At 51.4% G+C, this 20,854-nt stretch overlaps 7 protein-coding genes across 7 annotated transcripts; 4 read left to right on the forward strand and 3 right to left on the reverse strand.

The window, feature by feature from the left end:
• The first annotated feature begins 119 nt into the window (after window positions 1–119).
• Window positions 120–1,176, forward strand: BDV17DRAFT_194306 (FKBP-type peptidyl-prolyl cis-trans isomerase). Its single transcript, XM_073755153.1, has 4 exons — window positions 120–509; window positions 646–706; window positions 799–861; window positions 938–1,176. The coding sequence occupies exons 1-4, from the start codon at window positions 296–298 to the stop codon at window positions 975–977; spliced, it is 378 nt and encodes a 125-aa protein (XP_073619157.1). The 5' UTR covers window positions 120–295; the 3' UTR covers window positions 978–1,176.
• A 117-nt stretch (window positions 1,177–1,293) lies between these two features.
• Window positions 1,294–3,208, reverse strand: BDV17DRAFT_254202 (putative triacylglycerol lipase (LipA)). Its single transcript, XM_073756737.1, has 8 exons — window positions 2,950–3,208; window positions 2,769–2,887; window positions 2,649–2,716; window positions 2,500–2,590; window positions 2,182–2,435; window positions 1,808–2,091; window positions 1,579–1,714; window positions 1,294–1,527 (listed from the first exon to the last, which is right to left on the reverse strand). The coding sequence occupies exons 1-8, from the start codon at window positions 3,055–3,057 to the stop codon at window positions 1,385–1,387; spliced, it is 1,203 nt and encodes a 400-aa protein (XP_073619158.1). The 5' UTR covers window positions 3,058–3,208; the 3' UTR covers window positions 1,294–1,384.
• An 897-nt stretch (window positions 3,209–4,105) lies between these two features.
• Window positions 4,106–6,587, reverse strand: BDV17DRAFT_194326 (putative LysM domain protein). Its single transcript, XM_073755154.1, has one exon. It carries the CDS (start codon window positions 6,244–6,246, stop codon window positions 4,408–4,410), a length of 1,839 nt encoding a protein of 612 aa, XP_073619159.1. The 5' UTR covers window positions 6,247–6,587; the 3' UTR covers window positions 4,106–4,407.
• Window positions 6,588–7,040: 453 nt separating this feature from the next.
• Window positions 7,041–8,735, reverse strand: BDV17DRAFT_254209 (protein-degrading AAA family ATPase MSP1; the record flags this gene model as incomplete). The annotated part of the gene is made up of 3 exons (XM_073756738.1): window positions 8,641–8,735; window positions 8,481–8,580; window positions 7,041–8,430 (listed from the first exon to the last, which is right to left on the reverse strand). Coding segments are annotated over exons 2-3 (1,238 nt in total), but the record flags the coding sequence as incomplete, so codon positions are not given.
• A 149-nt stretch (window positions 8,736–8,884) lies between these two features.
• BDV17DRAFT_254212 (putative chromosome segregation protein (Pcs1)) lies at window positions 8,885–10,908 on the forward strand. Its single transcript, XM_073756739.1, has 3 exons — window positions 8,885–9,851; window positions 9,901–10,335; window positions 10,387–10,908. The coding sequence occupies exons 1-3, from the start codon at window positions 8,951–8,953 to the stop codon at window positions 10,608–10,610; spliced, it is 1,560 nt and encodes a 519-aa protein (XP_073619161.1). The 5' UTR covers window positions 8,885–8,950; the 3' UTR covers window positions 10,611–10,908.
• A 56-nt stretch (window positions 10,909–10,964) lies between these two features.
• BDV17DRAFT_254214 (mannose-ethanolamine phosphotransferase MCD4) lies at window positions 10,965–14,545 on the forward strand. Its single transcript, XM_073756740.1, has 5 exons — window positions 10,965–12,843; window positions 12,898–13,085; window positions 13,137–13,266; window positions 13,357–13,465; window positions 13,531–14,545. Exons 1-5 carry the CDS (start codon window positions 11,107–11,109, stop codon window positions 14,376–14,378), a joined length of 3,012 nt encoding a protein of 1,003 aa, XP_073619162.1. The 5' UTR covers window positions 10,965–11,106; the 3' UTR covers window positions 14,379–14,545.
• Window positions 14,546–16,415: 1,870 nt separating this feature from the next.
• On the forward strand, window positions 16,416–20,692 carry farA (CeGAL family transcription factor). The gene is made up of 9 exons (XM_073756741.1): window positions 16,416–17,131; window positions 17,343–17,367; window positions 17,554–17,571; window positions 17,659–17,780; window positions 17,844–18,574; window positions 18,625–18,697; window positions 18,749–19,360; window positions 19,407–20,393; window positions 20,451–20,692. The coding sequence occupies exons 1-9, from the start codon at window positions 16,989–16,991 to the stop codon at window positions 20,497–20,499; spliced, it is 2,760 nt and encodes a 919-aa protein (XP_073619163.1). The 5' UTR covers window positions 16,416–16,988; the 3' UTR covers window positions 20,500–20,692.
• The last annotated feature ends 162 nt before the right edge of the window (window positions 20,693–20,854 follow it).

The raw sequence follows: 20,854 nt of genomic DNA on the forward strand, positions 1-20,854 counted from the left end.
CTAGCAGCGACTCCTGCCTAACGCAGTATAGGGTCTGGCACCATTCCTCTCCCTCGGATTCTTCCCCATATAACCGGTACAACCCCATTATCAGGACGAGGCGCTACTCGTGTTCGGTACCTAGTACCAATCCTTAGTTTCGTCCCCCACTTATACTCATCAGACAGGCAGCCTAGACTTCCATCCTATTCTCGTCTATCTTATCCTTATAATTATTCTCATACCATCCTACCCCCCACCATTACATCTCCTGTTTCCCAGTCGTCACATTCACCAAACCGGTACTTATACGAGAATGAGCCCGCCTCAAGGCGTAACAAAAACCCTCATAACCCCCGGAAACGGCACCGACACCCCACGAAAAGGCGACACCTTGATAATCGAATACAGGGGGTGTCTATATGACGACAAGGCGCAGAAGGATAATTTCTACATGGGGACGCAGTTCGATACTTCGACGGGCCGCGGGCCACTGAAGACGGAGATTGGGGTCGGGAAGGTTATTCGCGGTATGTATCCACAACTATTTCCGAACCAAACAGCTGGGTATGGGCTTTAGGGAGGAGGCGGGGCTGATTAGGGCTGGGCACTACAAAGATTGGATTCTAGCGGGATTGCGACTAACGATCGATATCATAATATCAGGCTGGGATGAGGGCGTGCAACAAATGACGCTTGGTGAGAAGGCGATTTTGACGATTTCAAGGTGTGTGTTTAGCTTGTCTTCTATGCACCCTCGTTCGGATTCAACCCGGACTTGACTTGCGTTGTTGATAATAATAATATTCCGTTGTACAGTGACTATGGTTATGGCAAGAGGGGGTTCCCGGGGTTGATTCCGCCTGATTCGGGGCTTGTTTTGTATGTTCATCTTATTTCTCGGCTTTTTCATTTTTCGACCGAGGGGAATGCTGACTGCCCTGTCCTGGTGGTTAAGCGAGGTTGAGTTGAAGAAGATTATTCCGAAGGCTGCTTAGCTCTGGCAGAGATTGTGCTGCTTATTTCTTGAAGAGTGGTTAAGGATGGGAATGATGGATTGGATGTGCTTACTGGGCGTTGATTAAAGATTCATGCTGTTGCTGTTGCTTTTGTTGTTCTTGGGAGGGGAGTATACGGTGTTTGTTCCTACCTATGTTGAAATCCTCTTTTTGTTTCAGGGCATGGCGTGCGTTCGTGATGTTGCTAATTTTTAGGTCAAACAGACAGACGGACGGACGGACGGACAAAAAGACAGATACAGAGAGATCTAGCATAGGAGTCTAAGATTGCTGGGAATTAATATCCATCGATTCAATAAAGTGTCCTGCGTTGATCTACTGCGATGTACTGTATAAACTCTCAACCCCAACATACCAGCCCACCTCAATAAAATCAACCTCTCTCCCTACCGCGGAATACTATTGATAAACTCCATCCCCTCAACTCTATAATCATCCCCCTCAACATAACTCTCCTCCCTCGGAAGCCGAAAAACGAAGTTCGACGGTGTATCTGAGGTATATTTCGGCCATGCAGGGATATCAGGTACTACACCACATCAGCCAGTGCCAAATGGGTAGATTGGACATGAAAACGCACCACCATGCCCATTCGAATCCAGATCCGTAGCGAAAGAAGCCCACATGCGAGCTGCGAGATTCGCTAATTCCAGACGCGCAGGGTCGGTGCCTAGCGGGGTGAAATCCTGGACGGGGTTTGCGAAGACGAAGGGGATCTATACGGCCCAGATGATCTGGTCAGTTTCATTTCCCCAGAAACAATGAGTTCAAGGTACCAGCCTGATTATGTAGAAACTGGAAAGACGAACCTCAGCAAAATGATTAACCCCAATATTACTACTCTCATTGAGAGCCGGTACATCCCACCGGTACGAGTAGACATATTCCTCATACCGTGCCATCGCTTCAGCCAGGAGCCGCCGCGGCGCAGCCATGGTGATGTCGCCCGCCATGGAGGAGTACTTTTTGTATAAGAGGCCCTTCTCGGGCCATGTGACGTTGCCCCAGCCGTAGGGGGAGCCGATTGGATCGTCCGGGTAGTATGTTATCAGCTCTGACGCCTGCTCGGTTGTGAGGACCCAGCGTTTGGATGCTTTTTTTTTTGGCCTTGTCAGCCTAGCACAAAGTTCTCGGTAGGAAGATAAATGGGTGGAAAGGTGGAGGTGGAAAAGGATAGACGTACAAGTAAGCTGCGCAATACAATCCTCATCCGTATCAACGCCCGTCGTCCCAAAGCTAACGCCCTCGTCTGTGTTTGAGCCAAGCAAAATAGGGACTCTGGCGAGTCTGCCCTCTGTGATGCTAATCTGGGGATACTCCGTGATGAATGTGCCGTCGACAGCGGCGAACCATTCGAGTCCTTCGTTTGCGACGGCGTAGAGAGACGAGAAGGGGACGTTGCGGAGACATTCGAGTGTGTCGGGGGTGTTGGAGCATCTGTATCAATTTCAGGATGGGTTAGTTCGTTGTGAACAAGAGAACGGGTTGTGATTGCTCGTACCCTGCCTTTTCTACGATCCGGTCATACATCGGTTGATACCAGTCCGTGCCGTTCCATGGCGGCCCGACTGCGTTGCCGGACTCCATGATTGCTGTTCACGTCCATGGTCAGCATACAGGGCCATGCATTGCATTAGGAGGGAAGTATACCTGCTCTGAACAAACCTTCATTGTCTCCGCCATTGGCGACAAGGTGAGCCCCTACGCTGTATGCACCCCTGTTCTCATTATATCAGCGTGGAGCCTAATGACTGGGGTAGCGAAACCCACGCAGACTCGCCCCATATCGTGATTTTGTCCGGGTCCCCGCCAAATGCTCGAATATTGTTCTTGATCCAACGCATAGCGACCCGCTGATCGAGCAGCCCGAGATTGTTGACTCCAGAAGCCTGAGCACATTAGAATTAGTCATGCATATCAGAGGAGAGTAAATGCATGAAGACAAACGCACTCTAACCTCCTCCGAATCCAAGAATCCAAACGCAGCAAGACGGTAGTTGATTGAGACGCCTATGATAGACTTGCCATTTAATGCTGCTTGTCGAGTTATATACGTCATGTTATACCTACCCAGACGGACGTAGATTCATTAGTCTCTGATTCTTCTTCGAGGTCGAAGCCCTTGCTCTCACTGCAGGGCAGGGTTATCCTCATCGCCATACCTCGGATCAGCCGTCGCCCCCTGCTGCCACCCACCCCCAAATATCCACACGAGAACAGGTAATAAATCATTTTCTCCATTCCCATTCCCGGCCCCATCCCCAACTCCCCTCCTCGGTCGAACGACATTCAGATTCAAACAATCCTCACTAATCTCAATCAAGCCCTGCTCCAAGAGCGTCGTCTCATCAGATCCATACCCAGGACACTCATATCCGTATTGAGTAGCGTTATACAGCACCGTCCCTGTTTCTGGCCCTGCGAAGGGACGATAGCGAACAATGCCCGAATCACTATCACCAGAAGCGTAAACGGTTTTTAACGTCGAAGGCGTGAACCGCGTTGGTTCGTCTGCGTACTTGATTCCGAGGAAGATTTCCTGGTCGAACTCGGGGAGGTAGCGGCCGATAAATGTGGTTTTGTTTGTGGAATTCGGAGTGGAGAGTGTTACTATAGGGCTGGCGTTGGCGTATACGGTTGCCCCGAGGAGCCCAGAGAGGAGCTGAAGGGCTACCGAGGGGAGTGCCAGTGGTAAGAGATAATGACGCATTCTCAAGTGTCCAATTTCAGTCAAAATGGCTTCGTGCGGAGCGAACTAGGCGTACCCCGTAATGGCGATCCATGAGGGGTACTTATGGCACTGGTGCTGCTGTATTTTGGCTGAAGAGAGGGCTCCTCCGGTGGGGACACACAGGTGAGAACTGCATGATGAGTCGGGTATTGTTAGCAGGAGATCGCGTGTTGATTGTTCTGGAGCCGTGGAAGATGGAAACAGGGATGAAGATTGACCAGAGGAAGCAGATCATAGGTGGAAGAAGTTGGGGAAGAGATGCGGTGGACTCGCTAGTTGATTTTGCGGGGGGAAATTTATCCGGATCAGCATAAACAAAGCTTACCTGCTACAGATGCTTACCCCGTCGCATATCATGATTGAATATTGACAAAAGTTCAAGTGACAGAAACACAGATTATCTAGCTAGGGTACACGCCCTCAGCATGGGCACGACCAGCGGCCTCCAAGATCTCAAGTTAAGATCATGCTGAACGAAGAACAGCAGGGCCGTCATCTAGGTACACAATATAAACACAGAAAGCACATATCCTGATATCAAGGAAAGAAACCAAAGCAGTGTCCTGCTACGCCGTGCTATGCTCGAAGCGTAAAACGGGTTTATATCTCGGAAGCAAAGTATCAACAAACAGCATATTAAGGCAGTCGTGCATGACGTATAACAAGGACGCGGTATCTTCAATCATCCTTGAATCCAGTACGAGTCCTGCTCGTGCTAGGCGAAGCGGTCGGGAATCGCCCCCTTAGGTTCGCGCCGTTGGTGTAGCTGGAACCGGATCGAGTCAAGTTCGGCTTCCAGCTTGGCCCTGAAAGGAGTCCAGATGAATTCCGCGATTCCACACCATCATCGAGTTCAATCAGGTCTCCAAAACCTCTCCGTCCGGTATCTGGTGGTAGGGCATGGCTTTGTGAGCTGGATGTTCCCTGCTGAAGATCGTTGATGCTGGACTTAGCTCGAGCAGTCATCTTTCTGACCCAGCCTTCAACCGCACCGCCTATACTATCAAGACTTGTGGAGTTGCTGGAGGCCACGGTTGACGAGTTTCCACTGAAATCCTCAAAGTTCGGCGGGGCTTGCTTAGGAGCCAGGGTCGGCATGTGCTGAGCGAAGAACTTGCTGAGGCCATCCATAGCCGGCCCAGGGAGGTTTACATTGCGGTCAAGAGTACCAACTCCAGTCCCTGAAAACTCGAGGCCACTTCGCTGGCGCCTATGCCCACCCCCAGGCCTGCCTGAACCTCGGGACCTTGGCGAGCTCACATTTAGTCGATCATTCTGTGGTGAGACCGGCTGAATAGGTGAAGAGGCTGTTGTGTTTATCGGGGTTTGTTCGCGGCTTCGCACAGGCTCAGAATCGCTATAAGAAAGTGATTTCCGTCTTGTGCGGGGAAAGAATCCCAGCGCGCGCCGTGGAACTCGACCGATTTCCACATGCGCAGGAAACCCGTCAATCTGCACCCAAGATTCGTGCTTCCATATTTGATCACTCTCTTCCGCACTGGTCTGATCTGAACCTTTCGAGAATGTCGAAGTCTCAGGTGAAGGCGCTGGTACAATCGAACTCCCGCTTGTGTCCTCTATGGATGAACGACTGGGAATATCTTGCAGCAGATCGATATTCCTCCCAGACTGTACAGGTCGACCCTTGACCGAGCAACAATCAACCGGCAGGAGAACTGTTTTTCGACCTTGTATGCTATCACTGGGCCAGAATCCGTTGGCTTTTCTGAATATCGCGGCTTGACAGCCGTACCTTATCGTGACACCAGTGATGCTGTCTGTAGGCTGGACTTGGTGTACGTAAACCAGCGCCTCCTCGTCCTGTTCCGGTGCGGCTACCGGCAGACTTGGTCGGTCACCCGATTCGCGCCGCTTGTGTCGAGAATTCAAATTCCAGCTGGGATCCGTGTCCGCTAATAACAATGCCTCCATTTTCTTCGCATGTACCATCGCCTGTCTTTCTTCTTGTGTTCCAGCGCCAATCTCCGGTGTTGACGGGCCGGAGGGGCCCCATGTCGAAGAGTTTGTTGGTGGTTTGGTAAAGTAATCCGGCCGCGAAGGCTTCCTCGCGTGCGATCGTGGGGCTCCATTCGCAGTCGGCCGTGCAATGTCACTCCCTAGAAGCGAGGATGCTATACCCTGCAGCGATGACCAGGATGCATCTAGAAAGTCTACAGCAGCCCGCGACGACTCAGCGAACGGATCCTGGTGTTTTCCATTGGGGAAGAACCCACCTAATGAGTTTCCGGGCTGGGAGCCGCTGTGACCTTGTGTGACTCGCGAAGGGTGACCCTTGGGGATCGGGGACACGGTTGGAGACGGTCGAGAAGAGGGTGTTGCGCCGCGGGAGCGGAGGGAGGGTAACTCAGAAGAGCGCATTGTAGAAAGCCCAGAGGACGAATTCTGCCGTCCTGTATTGTCTCCATCGTCCTCCGTGAATGACATCAATCGGCGGGGTCGGACGGTAGAAGCAGATCGCTGCGTGAAGGTATCGGCGGAGCCGCTGCGGGAACTCATCCCTGGCGAGAGGGAATAAGGAGGTGTTAGAGAAGAGGCGATGCCTTTCAACTCTCTCAAGAAGGGTTTAACGCTGCGTTGGAGACTGCCGGGGCACAGTTTGCCATCGGACACCCCTATGATAGACCATTCGTCATGCGGTTCTGTATCGCATCCGTGTCCTTTATTGGCTTGAATTCCCCCCCGAGCGTGGAGAGTCGGACTGTTGCGTTGGTCGAGCGGCAAGAAGAGACTTCGAATATCGGGATTTTAAGTAAAGCAGGAACGTCTTTCAAGGACTCGAGGTTGGCGTAGCGATACGGAGCAGTGGAGGTAAAGGAGTGGGATGCGGCAAGAGTGTTTGGTAACTCCTGGGGATGATGACGACTCGGCCCCGGCCCAGGGTCGTTTAGCTATAGCGGGACGTTTCAACAACAATCCTTCGTCAATGCTAAGGAGTTGCAACAAAACAAGAGAAGCGACAATGTCTTGCCAGGTCATTTTCTATGATTATCTCTTCTATTACTCAATTCCGTTTACAATCTACGTGAGAGCAGCACCGGTCTGTTGTCACCGGTAATCATGGTATGGTACGGTACATAACGTCAGCGATAATCTCCGCAATTCTCCAGCTCAGCCTTATCTCTCGGTGTCAAATTGTCAATTAGTGACGAGCTGTTGGCGAGAGATTAGCTTGCATGCTGCGAAAATTGTGGAATCACCTCCAATTCACACTGCCGGTCAATAGTCTGCGGGCAGCTCAATGCGGAGAACTCCGCACTGCCAAAAACCACCGGACAGGGCTCGGGTTACGAGTGTATTCAAAGCTAAGAGATACTCTATATTGACATAGACTGAGAAGCTAGGTCTGTATAAGAGGCAATGAAATAGCGTGCCATTGGGGTATTAGTGTGGTGACCATACATTGAGCGTTTAGTTGTCGTATCCAAGCAAGACTGACGCAAGAAATCCAGTTCCCTTGCTGCTATATACACCTGCCACAGCGGGCGATGAGAATTCATGTCATCAATTAGATGGCTGAGCCGTCCCCTTGGACGGCTGCTTGCCACTCTCAGAAGCTGCATCATCCTCTGTACTCCATTCCTTCTCAGAGTTGGCTTTGCTAGAAGATCTCGGGGTCTCTGCAAGTGGCGGGATGATCCCGCCCGCGCGAGCAAAGAAATCCTCCGTTCTCAGGCCACGGACCTCGTTCGGGTTTACAGCGTCGAATGGCGCGCCCTGTGCTTTCTTCTGTCGAATGAACTCGCGCACCGGGGCCAATGCAGCATCACGGCAAGCTTCTTTGATGTCGCTACCGGACATGCCTGCCATCGCTTTGACAAGATAGTGTAAGTCGAAGTTCGGGCGGTCAATCTTCGTATCCTTTAGTACAAGGCTCAGGATTCCCAGACGTTGCGCCTCTGGCGGCAGCGTCACGGGGAATTTCTTAGGCATTCGCCGGAGAATAGCCTCATCAATATCGTTAATCCGGTTCGTAGCGCCCAGCACAACGACCCGCTGCGGCTCGCCCGAAGAGTTTGCCGATGTCAATCCGTCCCAATGCGTCATGAATTCTGCTTTTACCATGCCGCTCGCTTCGTGCTCACCACTTCGCCTCGTACCGAGTACAGCGTCTATTTCGTCGATAAAGACAATCGAGGGTTGAAGCTTCCTAGCCAATGAAAAGACCGCGTTGACCAGTTTATTGGAATCACCATACCACTTTTCTGTGAGGGTGGAGATATGAAGATTGATGAAACAGGCACCACTTTCGTGGGCAAGCGCTTTCGCAAGCATCGTTTTTCCACAACCGGGAGGGCCGTATAGCAGGACCCCAGAGGGTGCTGTGAGAAGCGAAGATGTGGAAGCATAGAGATGCGGCATCGTCAAAGGGTATATCACAGACTCTTTCAGTTCCTCAATCACTTCTTCCAGACCACCGATATCGTCGAAAGAAACAGGAATATCGTTCGGGGCGACGACATCCATCGCTATCGTTTGTTCATATTGGTTGAGTTCAAGGTCACTTCGCCTCGATCGTGATGACGACCCTCCTTTACCCGGTGCAGCTTCATCTTCTTGATCTCCATCTAGTTTGCGTAAAATCGCGGCTGATTTGCGTTTTTGTTCTTCGTGCTTTTGTCTTTCGGGATCGAGATCGAGGCGAGAGAGGAGATGGCGGATCAGGAAGTATGCGGAGGCGGACTTTGGATCCTGATCAGCAAAGCTCACGGCCAAGGCGTAACCAAACTTACTGTGCCTGCTACCAATACCAGATCTTGCAGGAACTGCTGCAATCGCGGGCGCGATGAGGTCATGTCGAAGGACCGTTGTTCGGGGAGGTGCTCGGGTGCGCTGAGTTGTCGCCCAATGGTTAACAATATGGACCGGGATAGTAGACAAGTTATGCGATACAGATGTAATATAGGCAGATGGGACACAAGCCCAAGCTCCAAACAGGTCCCAAGTCTACTTTGTAGCAGCAAAGAAAATTCCGAAAGACAGCACGATGTTATCTGGAGGAAGCCGGGACGAATTGCGGCGAAAGCAGCTGGAAGTGTGGCGCCCAGCCGGAAGTGTGGCTTTGCCGTCACATGCCCCGGTGTTTTCAATGCGCGTCGCTGTCAAAGCTCCGCTTCCGCATTATTCATCGCGTCTTGTGTGTATGCCCACACCCTGCATTTATACTTTTTTGATTCAACATCGCATTATATAGCCGCCTCAAATGCCTAAACGAAAAGCTACCACCAAACTTTCTGGTCTCATAGGATCGGACGACGATGTAATGCAGACCGGCGCAGATCGCGCTCAACACGACGATGAGCGACCGGCAAAAAAGGCGAGGGGAAGACCTCGATCGAAATCAGCGGAAATGAGGGCCATCGCTGAAAATGCAGTGCCAGAGACCCAGGGAGTCGAACCCGTTACGAGGAGAGGCACAAGAAGGGGGCGCCCCAAGGGAAGCAGAAACTCTGGCCAGATGGTTCAGGATACCACGGAGAACGACGAGAAGTCTGCGCAGGAACAGGTCGCGCATGAAACGGATGGCGGCGACGAACCTGACGCTCCCGGGAACAAAGCACCGCCAGCGAAATCCACGAAAGTGACGAGAGGAGGAGGGGCCGCTCGCGGTAGAAGGAAGGCTAGCACCCAGAAACAACTCGAAAACGTCGGTGAATTCCAGTACACTCCAACGGGATCGCGGCAACAAAAGGTTACCGAGAAACCTGAGAAGCGACCTGAGCCAGCCAACCGCAAACGACAAAAGTCCGTTACAGCTGCGAGCGAGAGTGTACATGAACCCGAACCCGAACCCGAACCTACAGTGCAGGAGGTTGTCGAGGAAACCATCATCCAGGAAGAAGCTCCAGAGCCCGTGTCCGTGTCTCTAACGAAGCGAAGGCAATCCGCTGTACGTCATTCGACAAGCTCTCCTTTGAAGAGAAAACTTCTGGGGGAGGATGAAAAGTCCGGCAGTGAACCTGAGCTGCGGCGTAGGCTTGGTGATCTGACCAAGAAATACGACACTTTGGAGAATCGTTACCGCAATCTGAAAGACATAGGAATTGTTGAAGCGAACGCTAACATGGAAAAACTAAAGAAGCAATGCGAATCTATGACAGCCGGTATGTTAATCCTAATATGCCGTATGATCTATACTAACGTTCTTCTCAGCGTCGAACGACCTCATCGAGTCTTTGAAAGCAGAACTAGAGGCGCAGAAGGCTTTGGGCCAGAAAAGCCGCTCGCTGCAGAAGGATCTACGCGAGCGAGACGCAGAAGTGGCCAAGTTGACGTCGGACGCCGAGGAGTCTGCCAGTCAACTCGCTGCGGCTCAATCTGAAGTTAAGGCACTGCAAACAAAACTTGCTGCTGCTCGCAACACAGCTGCAACGCTCGAGCAAACTGTCGTTAAAGCCCCTGGCAGTGCTATCAAGGGTGGTGCCAATCGGGCGACTGCTGTCGCGAATGCAGAAGCTGCGCAGGCAGCGCAATTTGCGCAATTGAAGGAGGACCTCTACAGCGATCTGACAGGTCTCATTATTCGCGATGTGAAAAAGAGGGAGACAGACAGTCTGTATGATTGTATTCAAACAGGCGTCAATGGGAGTAAGTGCTGCTTGTCATTCTTTGTATCGTGATATGCTAACTTTGAGATAGCCCTCCACTTCAAGCTTGTGGTTCCTCATGTATCGTCGGCCAACTTCGAGACCGCGGAATTCCAATACATCCCTCTCTTGGACGAAAACAGAGACCGCGACTTGGTCGATATTCTTCCCGAATATCTCACGGTTGACATAACTTTTGTGCGCCAACAGGCCTCTAAGTTCTACACGCGAGTCATTGATGCGCTCACGAAGCGACGGGCTAGCCAAGGCAACTGATTGTTTGATTTTCTTCTACGTCTTGGAGCATTGCGAAAGTAGGATTTGCATTACCAGGAGTTGTGAGGATTGGGCGCTTTTGCATACTGAATATGGTGAATTGGGTTAATTGTTTGAGCATAGTGTCTGATGTAGGCAGTCGAAAGATTGAGCTTGATAGCGCTCAGGGTCCTTATACGGAGATAACTCATTAAATCAAGAACGTTAGGCAGCTCCTTATAGTAGAGCATTTTAAGCTTCGGTGGATGCGCGACGTGTGGAATTACGCGCGTCCCATTGGTGCATTGGTGGAGCGCCGGTCTACCCCCAAGTTCCCCGAAGCTCCTCGACCTTGCGAAAAGTGCCATCTGGTCCGATGCTGCCCGCATTCTCATTGTCTTTCCATTCTTCCTTCTCTCCTTGACTACATCAACTGAGCTTTGACAGCTCACTGCTCCGCCGATTGACCCTTCACTCTTTTGGTTTATCCCTCTTAGGGATACTGGAGAAGGGAATCATGGCGCGTCTCGGCCGGACTGGGTTTCTTACCCTCGCGGTGGTGTTTCACCTGATCTATGCCTACTCCATCTTCGATATCTACTTCGTTAGTCCGATCGTGAGCGGAATGAAATCCTTCCGCGTGGAGCGAGACCCAGGTGCCGAAGCCCCAGCGAAACGTCTCGTTCTATTTGTCGCCGACGGGCTGCGCGCAGACAAAGCATTCGAATTGTCCCCAGACCCCGACCTTCCGGAAGACCACGAAGGTGACGACCTGGTCTACCTTGCGCCTTTTGTTCGATCCCGCGTGTTGTCCCACGGTACCTTCGGAATTTCCCATACTCGAGTCCCTACCGAATCGCGCCCCGGCCATGTTGCGTTGATCGCTGGATTGTACGAGGACGTCTCGGCCGTTACGACAGGTTGGAAGTTAAATCCAGTGAACTTCGATAGTGTCTTCAACCGAAGTAGCCATACGTGGAGTTGGGGGAGTCCCGATATCTTGTTGATGTTTAAAGAAGGAGGTGTTCCGGGGAGGATTGATGCGGACGTTTACGGAGAAGAAGAGGAGGACTTTACAGGCGATGCGACTGCTCTAGATATCTGGGTCTTCGACAAAGTAAAGGAGCTCTTTGCATCGGCGAAAAGTGATCCGGATTTGGATGCCAAGCTGCGTGAAGACAAGAACGTATTCTTCTTGCATCTGCTCGGAATCGATACCACTGGTCATGGGTACCGTCCTTTTTCCAAGGAGTATCTGCGCAATATCAAGCTTGTCGATGAGGGAGTAAAGGAGATCACGAAGCTTGTTGAGGACTTCTACGGCGACGACAAGACAGCATTCGTCTTCACAGCAGACCATGGCATGAGCGACTGGGGCAGCCACGGAGATGGCCATCCCGACAACACTCGAACACCTCTCGTCGCCTGGGGATCTGGTGTTGCGGCTCCTAGACAATCCCAGCCTGGCGTTCCTTCAGGACATGAGGACGGCGTCTCGGCTGAGTGGCACTTGCACAGAGTTCAGAGAAATGACGTAGCACAGGCCGATGTTGCTGCTTTGATGGCGTATCTTGTTGGGCTTGATTTCCCTACCAACTCGGTCGGTCAGCTTCCCCTGGAATACATCGATGCTACCCCCAAGGAGAAAGCCTTGGCTGCTTTTGCCAATACCCAGGAAGTTCTGGAAATGTATCATGTCAAGGAAGAGCACAAGAAGGCTGCTCTCCTCCGGTATCAGCCCTTCGAACCACTCGCTGGCAAGAACTCAGCGGAGCAACATCTCGAATTGATCAGGGAATTGATTGACAGCGGTTCCTACGAGGATTCGATTGAGAAATCTGCTGCTCTGTTCAGGACCACCTTGGAGGGGCTTCGCTATCTCCAGACTTACGATTGGCTTTTCTTGAGAACCATTGTCACTCTTGGATATCTGGGGTGGATCGCATATGCTTTGACATCAGTCATTCACTTGCACGTACTACATGGTGCTTCGGATTCGGGTAGAACGACAGCCAGCATAATCTTCTTTTTGTCGATCCTGGTGGCCCTCTTCTCGGTCTTCCTATATCAGGGTTCCTCCTGGAGATATTACATCTATGGATTCTTCCCGATATTCTTCTGGGAAGAAGTTTTCTCTCGCAAGAGAGCATTCGTGGCTGGACGCGAAATACTTCTGGGTCATGTGCGCTCAGTGAGCGACCATTTCTCATTCGGATTCCAGTTGTTGCTTTTCGTGGGCGTTTTGGAAGCGCTGGTAGGTCGTATTCTCTGGTTTCATTTGAACAACACTAACAAGCCAACGATATAGGTTCATTCATATTTCCAGAGGGAAATTTACACCCTTTGCTTTATTCTCGGCGCTTTCTGGCCACTCTTCTACGGGCTTGAGTTTCTGCAAAAGAACGTGGCACTTTGTGGTACATGGGCCGTCGGCTGCCTTCTGATGAGCACTTTCACGCTATTGCCTGCGAACAAGGTTGAGGATGTTAACACGATGTAAGTCTTCTTCAACTTACCGATAATGGGCTTATATAATGACCGAAACAGAACATATGGCGCATTAGTCATGATACTTACTGGCCTGCTATATCTACTTTTCGAAGACGACATTCTCGGCCCCAACCAACAACCCGCAGCTGTATCTCGTATTGGCTCGCGGATAATAATGGGAATGCAGGTATGCAAGGCTGTCCTCAAGCTGACAACATGAGATTTTGAGCAAAGAACATGTCTGCTGTCCTGGGCAGTATATGCTGACGTGCAATAGCTCGGTATGGTTATACTTGCGTTGATCGTGACGAGATCCAGTGCGACCTCTCTCCAAGCAAAGCAAGGTCTTCCGTTTGGAAACCAGGTTGTTGGATGGGGTGTCCTCGGTACGTCAGATACTCCTGTCTCGTCCCCTTGGACTTTGTGGCCAGTAAGCTCATTGATTATCTAGTTTCGTCACTTTTGTTACCATTCTTCCACCGACTATACCCTAACAGCCACTACATACACCGGCTGATGATCATATTCTTGACATTCTCACCGACCTTCATCATCCTTACCATATCATACGAGGGCCTATTTTATTTCGTGTTTTGCATGACCCTCATTACTTGGGTCAGGCTAGAGCATGCCACCTACGTCTATACCACCTCAAAGTCCGCTACCAAGCAGGCGCAAGAGCCTTCTGGATCACCCCAAAAGGCAAGCGCGGACACCACTACGACCGTGGGCGGCGAAACATATCAATTCCGCACCCTTAGCGTTTCAGATGCTAGAGTAGCTCTGTTCTTCTTCTTCCTCCTACAATCAGCCTTTTTCAGCACTGGAAACATCGCATCAATATCCTCGTTCTCCCTCGACAGTGTTTACCGACTCATCCCTATATTCAACCCCTTCAGCCAAGGTGCCTTGTTAATCCTCAAGCTCCTCATCCCCTTTGCCATCATCAGCGCCAATCTGGGCATACTAAACCGCCGTCTGGAGGTTGCCCCCAGCGCTCTGTTCATGGTAGTGATGACCATCTCTGACGTTATGACCCTGAACTTCTTCTACATGGTCCGCGACGAGGGCTCCTGGCTCGATATTGGCACCACTATTAGCCACTTCCTGATTGCCAGTGGCTTGTGCACGTTTGTTGCCGGGCTTGAGTTTCTCAGCGAGATTTTCATCAGTGGCGTTGAGTTTGAGTCTCACGCTAGGGAGATCAAGGCTGCTATTGCTGACGCTGCCCAAGCTGCCAACGGGATGATTCCTGGAGATGACAAAAGTCTCCCTAATGGCATTGAAGACGAAGGGTGAATATGGTTATTGACCGCTTATACTCTCAGAAACCGGCGCTAGGGCCATTTCTTGCTCGCCAGCCTCACGACATGTACATGTGCGATATAGATAGATACTGTTTATACTAATTCAATTACACCTCTTGACATTCTGACTTGTTGCTAGTTTCATCAATCACCAGGATGACACTGAATTGTTCACGGGAATGATATTTGACATTATCCAGGTATACCAATCCTACCTTACACTTTTGGGAAAGTATTGTCGAGGCAGGGGCGACCTAAGCAATCACCCGCTTCAAAACACCAAGCAGTATCAAATATCCTGCATCATCATCATCGAGGAACTACGCCCGATTCTACCAGTTCATTATTGCCGAGCTGATCCAATGATTCATCTCTACAGAACAATATCAGAGGAAGTCTATAGATACAGCAAAAATAGCCGAGGTATCACGAGGACGTTGGATGACGACACTTATCGCGTGCGGCTCCACAGACCACCCGCTGCCATCCTGCTGTCTCCGGACTGTTTCCTCACTAGGCTGAGATCGGATTATATCGCGAGTCTGGTCGAGAAAAATGAATGGTTCTTACCACGGATATGCAGTCCTTGAATGCTAGCGGCTTACTACTAAGTCCCTGTCGACTGCAGCATGCGTCACTCCGCATCCCACCAACACGCGGAAAGAAAGGATCCAGGAACGGCCATGTTCCTAGTCCATCAGTCCGCATCCTGAACATGCAGCGCATCTCGCCGGAAATCCGCCCGTTATGGAAGGGATTGCGAAACTGGGCATCCATTGGTTTTTCCACTCAGTTTTTCGGCGGTGTCGTCTTGACTAACAAGGTACATATTCCTTGCGATGCACTCCAGCCTTTCAACACTAACCCCGCATCTAGTGATCGCCCGCAGGCTTCTTAGACCGCCGGTGTACCTAATCCCGTTAGCTGACATGGAATCCAGACTTTTCGACAGGGCTCGTGCTCGTGAACCCGTGTCTTCCCGCATAGTCTGGGTGACAAACGTGGAGCTAGTTATGAGCTTAGACCATGGTTAATGACTACAGGGGTCTGGAAGTTGATAATGGGCCCTGACTCCCGCTGAGCCCTGCGCTGGGGAAATGAAATGAGCACAGGATCCGGAGGGGCTAACGAGATGACACACTCATACCAACCGAGATGATAGATCCGGTGGATCCCGGCATTTACTGTCCTTGTTCCGTCTCGAGAATCTCGATAGCATTGACATCTGCACAGTGTGCTGCTTCTCTCGTGCTCTTGTGAGGGCGAGCCGTGATGTCCATACAACCCTTGCAGTCGATTCGTAAAATTCAAGACCCCAGTTCTTGAACATCCCAGTCAGCAGGATATCACTGGGGTCTACCTACCACGGCCCCAACCACAGCCCAGCCCATCGCCGCGGTGCCGACTTGGTCTCGCAGTCATGACCATGCACGGCAAGGCTGTCACGGCCTCGTGTTTCATCGCCAGGCTCCCAGTTTAGTTCCGATGCGTTGCAGATCTATCAGCGATTGTTTGAGATAAGTTGATAGGTACCGGTGACCTATCTCCTCAGATGGGTTGACAAACGGTGACGATGGCTCTGGCCGGGTTTGCTCGGCTTCTGAACCAGATTGATCTTCTAGTAACGGGAACCACGGTTTTTACCGGCGCCAACTGCGATTATCGTTCGGATCCCGATGTTTCGAGTATCGAAATTTGATGCTTCATATATTTTTGGAAGCTGACGGTGTGTATACAAGTATAGAAAGTCCTCCGTCCTTAGTGTCCCCTTGAAAATTGGGAGTATGGGTGTATTCAGTTGAGGCTCCACAACATGAACTCTCGCGGGGATTTTCCTGCATTATTGTATGTAGAAACTTGATGTCTGTAAATCCCATAAGTTTGAGATAGCGTAGCAAGAATGGAGACAGGGATTATTATCTCAGGAGATATCAACGTGCTTGCGCAGGGCGACATTCTTCCGCAGTCATGCCAATATATAGTGTAGCCTACTAAGCGCCAGCCACTGCCAACTAACAGGGACTCATTCTCTAAGTGTCAGCAGTAATATCATTGGTGTTATTATTGTTAGTATACCTAATGATACTAGTTTCCCCTCCTTCCACAACAGCCACCTAATTAGCAGCCTATTCCAGGAGCCTAGTCATTGCGGAACTTTCTCTCTCTATCACCTGCAGGGCCGCGACTGGCGATTGTCATGATAATAGCGCAGTCTTCCCTGTGACCAGATTGGAACTTGGTGGCTGCGGCAGGTTAGTTGACAACCTTGTAGGCGGGCCCAGCGATCCTCCGCCCCGTCCACTCTTTCTCAGGGAGCCTGAGCCTAACCACTCTTCTACCCTGTAATAGCCATCTCTGATCTCTCCCTTCAAGCCGTTTCATCACTTCCCTGCTTTGACCTCCCCGCTCCATTCCTAATCTACGCTTGCACCGTTTGATGTTTGATTTTTAACTTTCGCGACCGTCTTTCGACGTCCCCACCGATTGACCTTATTCCCATCGACCTGGATTTCCCGCCAAACGCCAAATAATCCCTTAAATATTCGACTCGGAACGCTTTCCCCGTTTTTCGCGACTTCTTTTGGATGGATGATTTTCGGCCATGAGCACAACAGCAGCAGGCGAAAAGTTCATAGATCCTTCAGCAGGATCCAGGCCCAGTCCGACACCAAGTACCGCGGGCTCAACCGGGACTGCGGGAATAGCTGTACGAACTGGAGCAAACGGTGGAATGAGTTTTAGAAGGTGAGTGAGCCTGTTCATTGTCTCTCGACTTCGCGGTGCGGTATTGAGATTTCCTGGGACGCGGGGTTGGGTGAGCACTGAGCACTGAGCACTGCGAAGGCAGTGCAGACCACCTTGAGTTGAGCCCCTGGACTCGAGACAAAATACTGCGGGCGGGGATACGCGAAGAAAATAATGCGGTGCTATAGATTCTGACATAGTTCTTATACAGACAACGTGCGTCGCGTGCTTGCGAGGTAGGTCAACTTGTTCCTAGCAGGGTGACGCGAAGCTTTTGCAGCCTCGGCACCTCGGTTCATCGCAGCTTTGGTGATGCGGTGCGCTGCGGGTGTCACTTTTGAGCGCCAGATAGAGGCACACCCCAACCGTGATGATTATTTATGGATATTGACTGACGCTGTTTTGTTCGCGCTCCTGCGAAGACCTGCCATGCGCGAAAAGTGAGTTTTACCCGCCCGTCCCGCTGCGACCGGGGCCTACCCCCTCGCCACGAAAACCCAGCTAATCGCCTCTCTCTCGATGACTAGGTTCGATGCGATGCTGCCAGCTTAGGTGTGCCTTGCACCAACTGTGTGGCCTTCTCGATTGAGTGCAGGATTCCCACGCCGAAACGCAAAAAGAACCAGACCAAGTCGAGGGAGACTGGCGAGTACGTGGACGATACCCAGACCGCTTATACCGAATACCAACTGACCACAACCTTCGTCGATAGGAACGACGACGCCGATGATAAATCACAGAGCCAAGAGAAACGCGAAGAGTCCATACCGATCCCCGGCAAGGATGCCTTCGGCTACCAGAACCCCGGCATGGCCGTGGACGGAATGCCTATAACGAGTCTCTCAGAAACCCAAGCCGCCCAGCAAGCCTCGCAAAATGCGACGTACGCCCAATTCATGAAGCCCAAATTCGCCCGCGCGCCGATAAAGGAAGCTGGAAGGGTTGCATATCTGGGAGAGTCGTCAAATCTGTCGCTGCTGGTTCAGGATCGCCATGGGACGACGGACGTCGTGCATTATCCGTTACCTCCCAACATCCGAGGATCACGTTCGAGAATCACAGACTTGGACAATCTCGAATTGGACATTCTGCACCAGCGCGGCGCTTTCTTGCTCCCACCGAAACCCTTGTGCGACGAGTTAGTCGAAGCCTACTTCAAATGGGTCGCGCCGGTTGTTCCCATCGTCAACCGCAGCCGCTTCATGCGCCAATATCGAGATCCTAAAAACCCACCTTCCTTGCTACTCCTCCAGGCCATACTCCTAGCCGGATCGAGGGTCTGCACCAACGCGCAGTTGATGGATGCCAACGGCTCGACCACCCCGGCTGCGATGACTTTCTATAAGCGAGCGAAAGCTTTGTATGATGCTAATTATGAGGACGACCGTGTCACTATCGTTCAGGCTCTAGTTCTCCTTGGATGGTATTGGGAGGGTCCTGAAGGTGAGTCTTTATAGCCCCGCCAAGCCGTCTCGGTTGCTAACGTGCTGCAGATGTCACGAAGAATGTCTTCTATTGGACACGAGTAGCTATGGTTGTTGCGCAGGGGTCTGGCATGCACCGCAGGTAAGATAAGGTGAACGTTACTATCGTTTGGCGGCAACTGACATGGTGTAGCGTGGAATCTTCACAACTTAGCAAGCCTGATAAGCGGTTATGGAAACGAATCTGGTGGACTCTCTTCACTCGAGATAGATCTGTAGCCGTGGCTTTAGGGCGCCCAATCGGCATCAACACAGATGATGCAGATGTCGGCATGCTAACAGAAGATGACTTTGTCGAAGATGAGCTCGATATGGCTGCTGAGCATCCGCCGGATCCAGTTCATGTGCAGTTCTTCCTGCAGTACGTCAAGCTCTGCGAGATCATGGGCTTAGTACTTTCACAGCAGTATTCAGTGGCGTCAAAGTCTCGGCGCATGAACGCTATGGATCTTACCCACTCGGACATGGCACTTGCGGATTGGCTTCAAAACTGCCCGAAGGAGGTTTGCTGGCAGCGACAACGGCATCACTTCTGGGCGGCTCTTCTTCATGCAAACTACTACACCACGCTTTGCTTGCTGCATAGGGCCCATATGCCGCCGGCATCATCGGTTCCAAGCAGCTACCGTGTTGAAGAGATGGCGTATCCGTCACGGACAATTGCTTTCCAAGCGGCTGGGATGATCACGTCCATCGTGGAGAACTTAAATACCCATAATGAGATTCGCTACACCCCGGCTTTCATGTATGTTCAAACTATGCTTGCTTGGTCTATACTAATGGATAAACAGTGTTTACAGTCTCTTCTCGGCTCTGATCATGCACGTGTACCAGATGCGGTCATCTGTGCCTTCCATTGTGGCTACCTGCCAGGAGAGGATAAACATCTGCATGCAGGCGCTCAAGGATGTCTCTAAAGTTTGGCTCGTGGCCAAGATGGTGCACACTCTGTTCGAGTCTATCCTGGGCAATAAGATTCTGGAAGAGCGTCTTCAGAAAGCTGCTGGAAAGAGGCATCAGCGGGTTAAGCACGACACACAACAAGCACCCCAGCAAGTACCCGCAAGAAGGCCAGATCCTCCGCCGAAGCGCAAATTCGATGATATGGATCTTGGACTGCCTAACGGCGGGCCTACGCCGCCAGTCTCTTACGAGCGGTCTCGCCCTCAGACCCCAGCAGTTACCCCCTCAAGAGACCTAGGACAGTCTACATTGCCCTTACCCCAGGCATCCCCACCTGTTCCTAAGGAGACTCTTCCTGGGACCGGCAACTCACGAGCAAACACGCGGCCGACGACACCTTTCAATAATCAATTCTCCCTTCCCGCAACCCCACCTGATTTGTTCCTCGTCACGCGTACTTCGCCGAACCTTTCACCTTCCCTCTGGGAGAACTTCCAGCCAGACCAGCTGTTCCCTGATGGCACCGCAATCTTCCCAGAACTCACCTCCCCACAAAATGCAGCAGTTGATCCACAGCTTCAGATGCAATCACAACTTCAAACCCAATCTATAGTCCCACAGCAAATGTCACACCGGACATCTCTCCCAGGGACACAGGGAAGCCCCGAACTTCTATCCAACTTGCCCGCATTGGGCATACAAGGACAACAGCCGCAACAGATGTACGGAATAGACCCATCACAATCATGGCCCATGCAAGGCCTTGATCCTACAGTCGCTGGCACTGGGATGGACCATGCTAGTCAGGACGATAACTGGAGCAGTAGCTCCCGCAGTGGCCCTACTGCGCCCACGACCCTCAACGTGGAAGATTGGTACGTCGACCTTCGCCTCCTTGAGGAACCTGCTCTTGCTCACCAACTCTACTCCAGGTTCCAATTCTTCGGTATTAATGGCAGCTTTGGCGAGATGGCGGCTTAGGCAAGGTTAGGCTGGGCTGGGCTGGGCTTGTGGCTGTACAGTATCGTTATTGTTGTAGTATGATGATTATCTCAGAGAGGACATGGTGTGACTATATTGCGTTCCCTGTGCAATGTAGGAGTTGTTGACTCCTATTGCCAGACTTCGGCATCGGTGCTGTTGTTCTGTTTCTAAGAACATGCGCGAATCCTGTGTAGTATGAAAATCAACAGAACTTGTGCTCTGAAATAAAAGGATACTCCATCGTCCATGGACACAGCATGGTCCCTGACAGAGTCCATACTCCAGAGTATGAAACTGGAGTCGAATGGCTAACCCCATGTGGTTTAGTGCGATGACGACATCGCCCCCCCAG

This window comes from Aspergillus undulatus (genome assembly GCF_047715775.1).
Source record: "Aspergillus undulatus strain CBS 261.88 unplaced genomic scaffold BDV17scaffold_6, whole genome shotgun sequence".
In the NCBI taxonomy this organism is placed as follows: Eukaryota; Fungi; Ascomycota; class Eurotiomycetes; order Eurotiales; family Aspergillaceae; genus Aspergillus; species Aspergillus undulatus.

Coding starts and splice junctions, on each gene's coding strand:
- BDV17DRAFT_194326 (XM_073755154.1), bottom strand. CDS start 6,246: ATGAGTTCCCGCAGCGGCTCCGCCGATACCTTCACGCAGCGATCTGCT.
- BDV17DRAFT_254202 (XM_073756737.1), bottom strand. CDS start 3,057: ATGACGTATATAACTCGACAAGCAGCATTAAATGGCAAGTCTATCATA. Junction 2,717..2,768: donor ACGATATGGGGCGAGTCTGC/GTGGGTTTCGCT, acceptor TAATGAGAACAG/GGGTGCATACAGCGTAGGGG. Junction 1,715..1,807: donor GGGTTAATCATTTTGCTGAG/GTTCGTCTTTCC, acceptor TGGGCCGTATAG/ATCCCCTTCGTCTTCGCAAA.
- BDV17DRAFT_194306 (XM_073755153.1), top strand. CDS start 296: ATGAGCCCGCCTCAAGGCGTAACAAAAACCCTCATAACCCCCGGAAAC. Junction 510..645: donor GGTCGGGAAGGTTATTCGCG/GTATGTATCCAC, acceptor TCATAATATCAG/GCTGGGATGAGGGCGTGCAA. Junction 707..798: donor GCGATTTTGACGATTTCAAG/GTGTGTGTTTAG, acceptor TCCGTTGTACAG/TGACTATGGTTATGGCAAGA.
- BDV17DRAFT_254214 (XM_073756740.1), top strand. CDS start 11,107: ATGGCGCGTCTCGGCCGGACTGGGTTTCTTACCCTCGCGGTGGTGTTT. Junction 12,844..12,897: donor TGGGCGTTTTGGAAGCGCTG/GTAGGTCGTATT, acceptor CCAACGATATAG/GTTCATTCATATTTCCAGAG. Junction 13,466..13,530: donor TGTTGGATGGGGTGTCCTCG/GTACGTCAGATA, acceptor TTGATTATCTAG/TTTCGTCACTTTTGTTACCA.
- BDV17DRAFT_254212 (XM_073756739.1), top strand. CDS start 8,951: ATGCCTAAACGAAAAGCTACCACCAAACTTTCTGGTCTCATAGGATCG. Junction 9,852..9,900: donor ATGCGAATCTATGACAGCCG/GTATGTTAATCC, acceptor CGTTCTTCTCAG/CGTCGAACGACCTCATCGAG. Junction 10,336..10,386: donor TCAAACAGGCGTCAATGGGA/GTAAGTGCTGCT, acceptor ACTTTGAGATAG/CCCTCCACTTCAAGCTTGTG.
- farA (XM_073756741.1), top strand. CDS start 16,989: ATGAGCACAACAGCAGCAGGCGAAAAGTTCATAGATCCTTCAGCAGGA. Junction 17,132..17,342: donor GGTGGAATGAGTTTTAGAAG/GTGAGTGAGCCT, acceptor GTTCTTATACAG/ACAACGTGCGTCGCGTGCTT. Junction 18,575..18,624: donor GTATTGGGAGGGTCCTGAAG/GTGAGTCTTTAT, acceptor AACGTGCTGCAG/ATGTCACGAAGAATGTCTTC.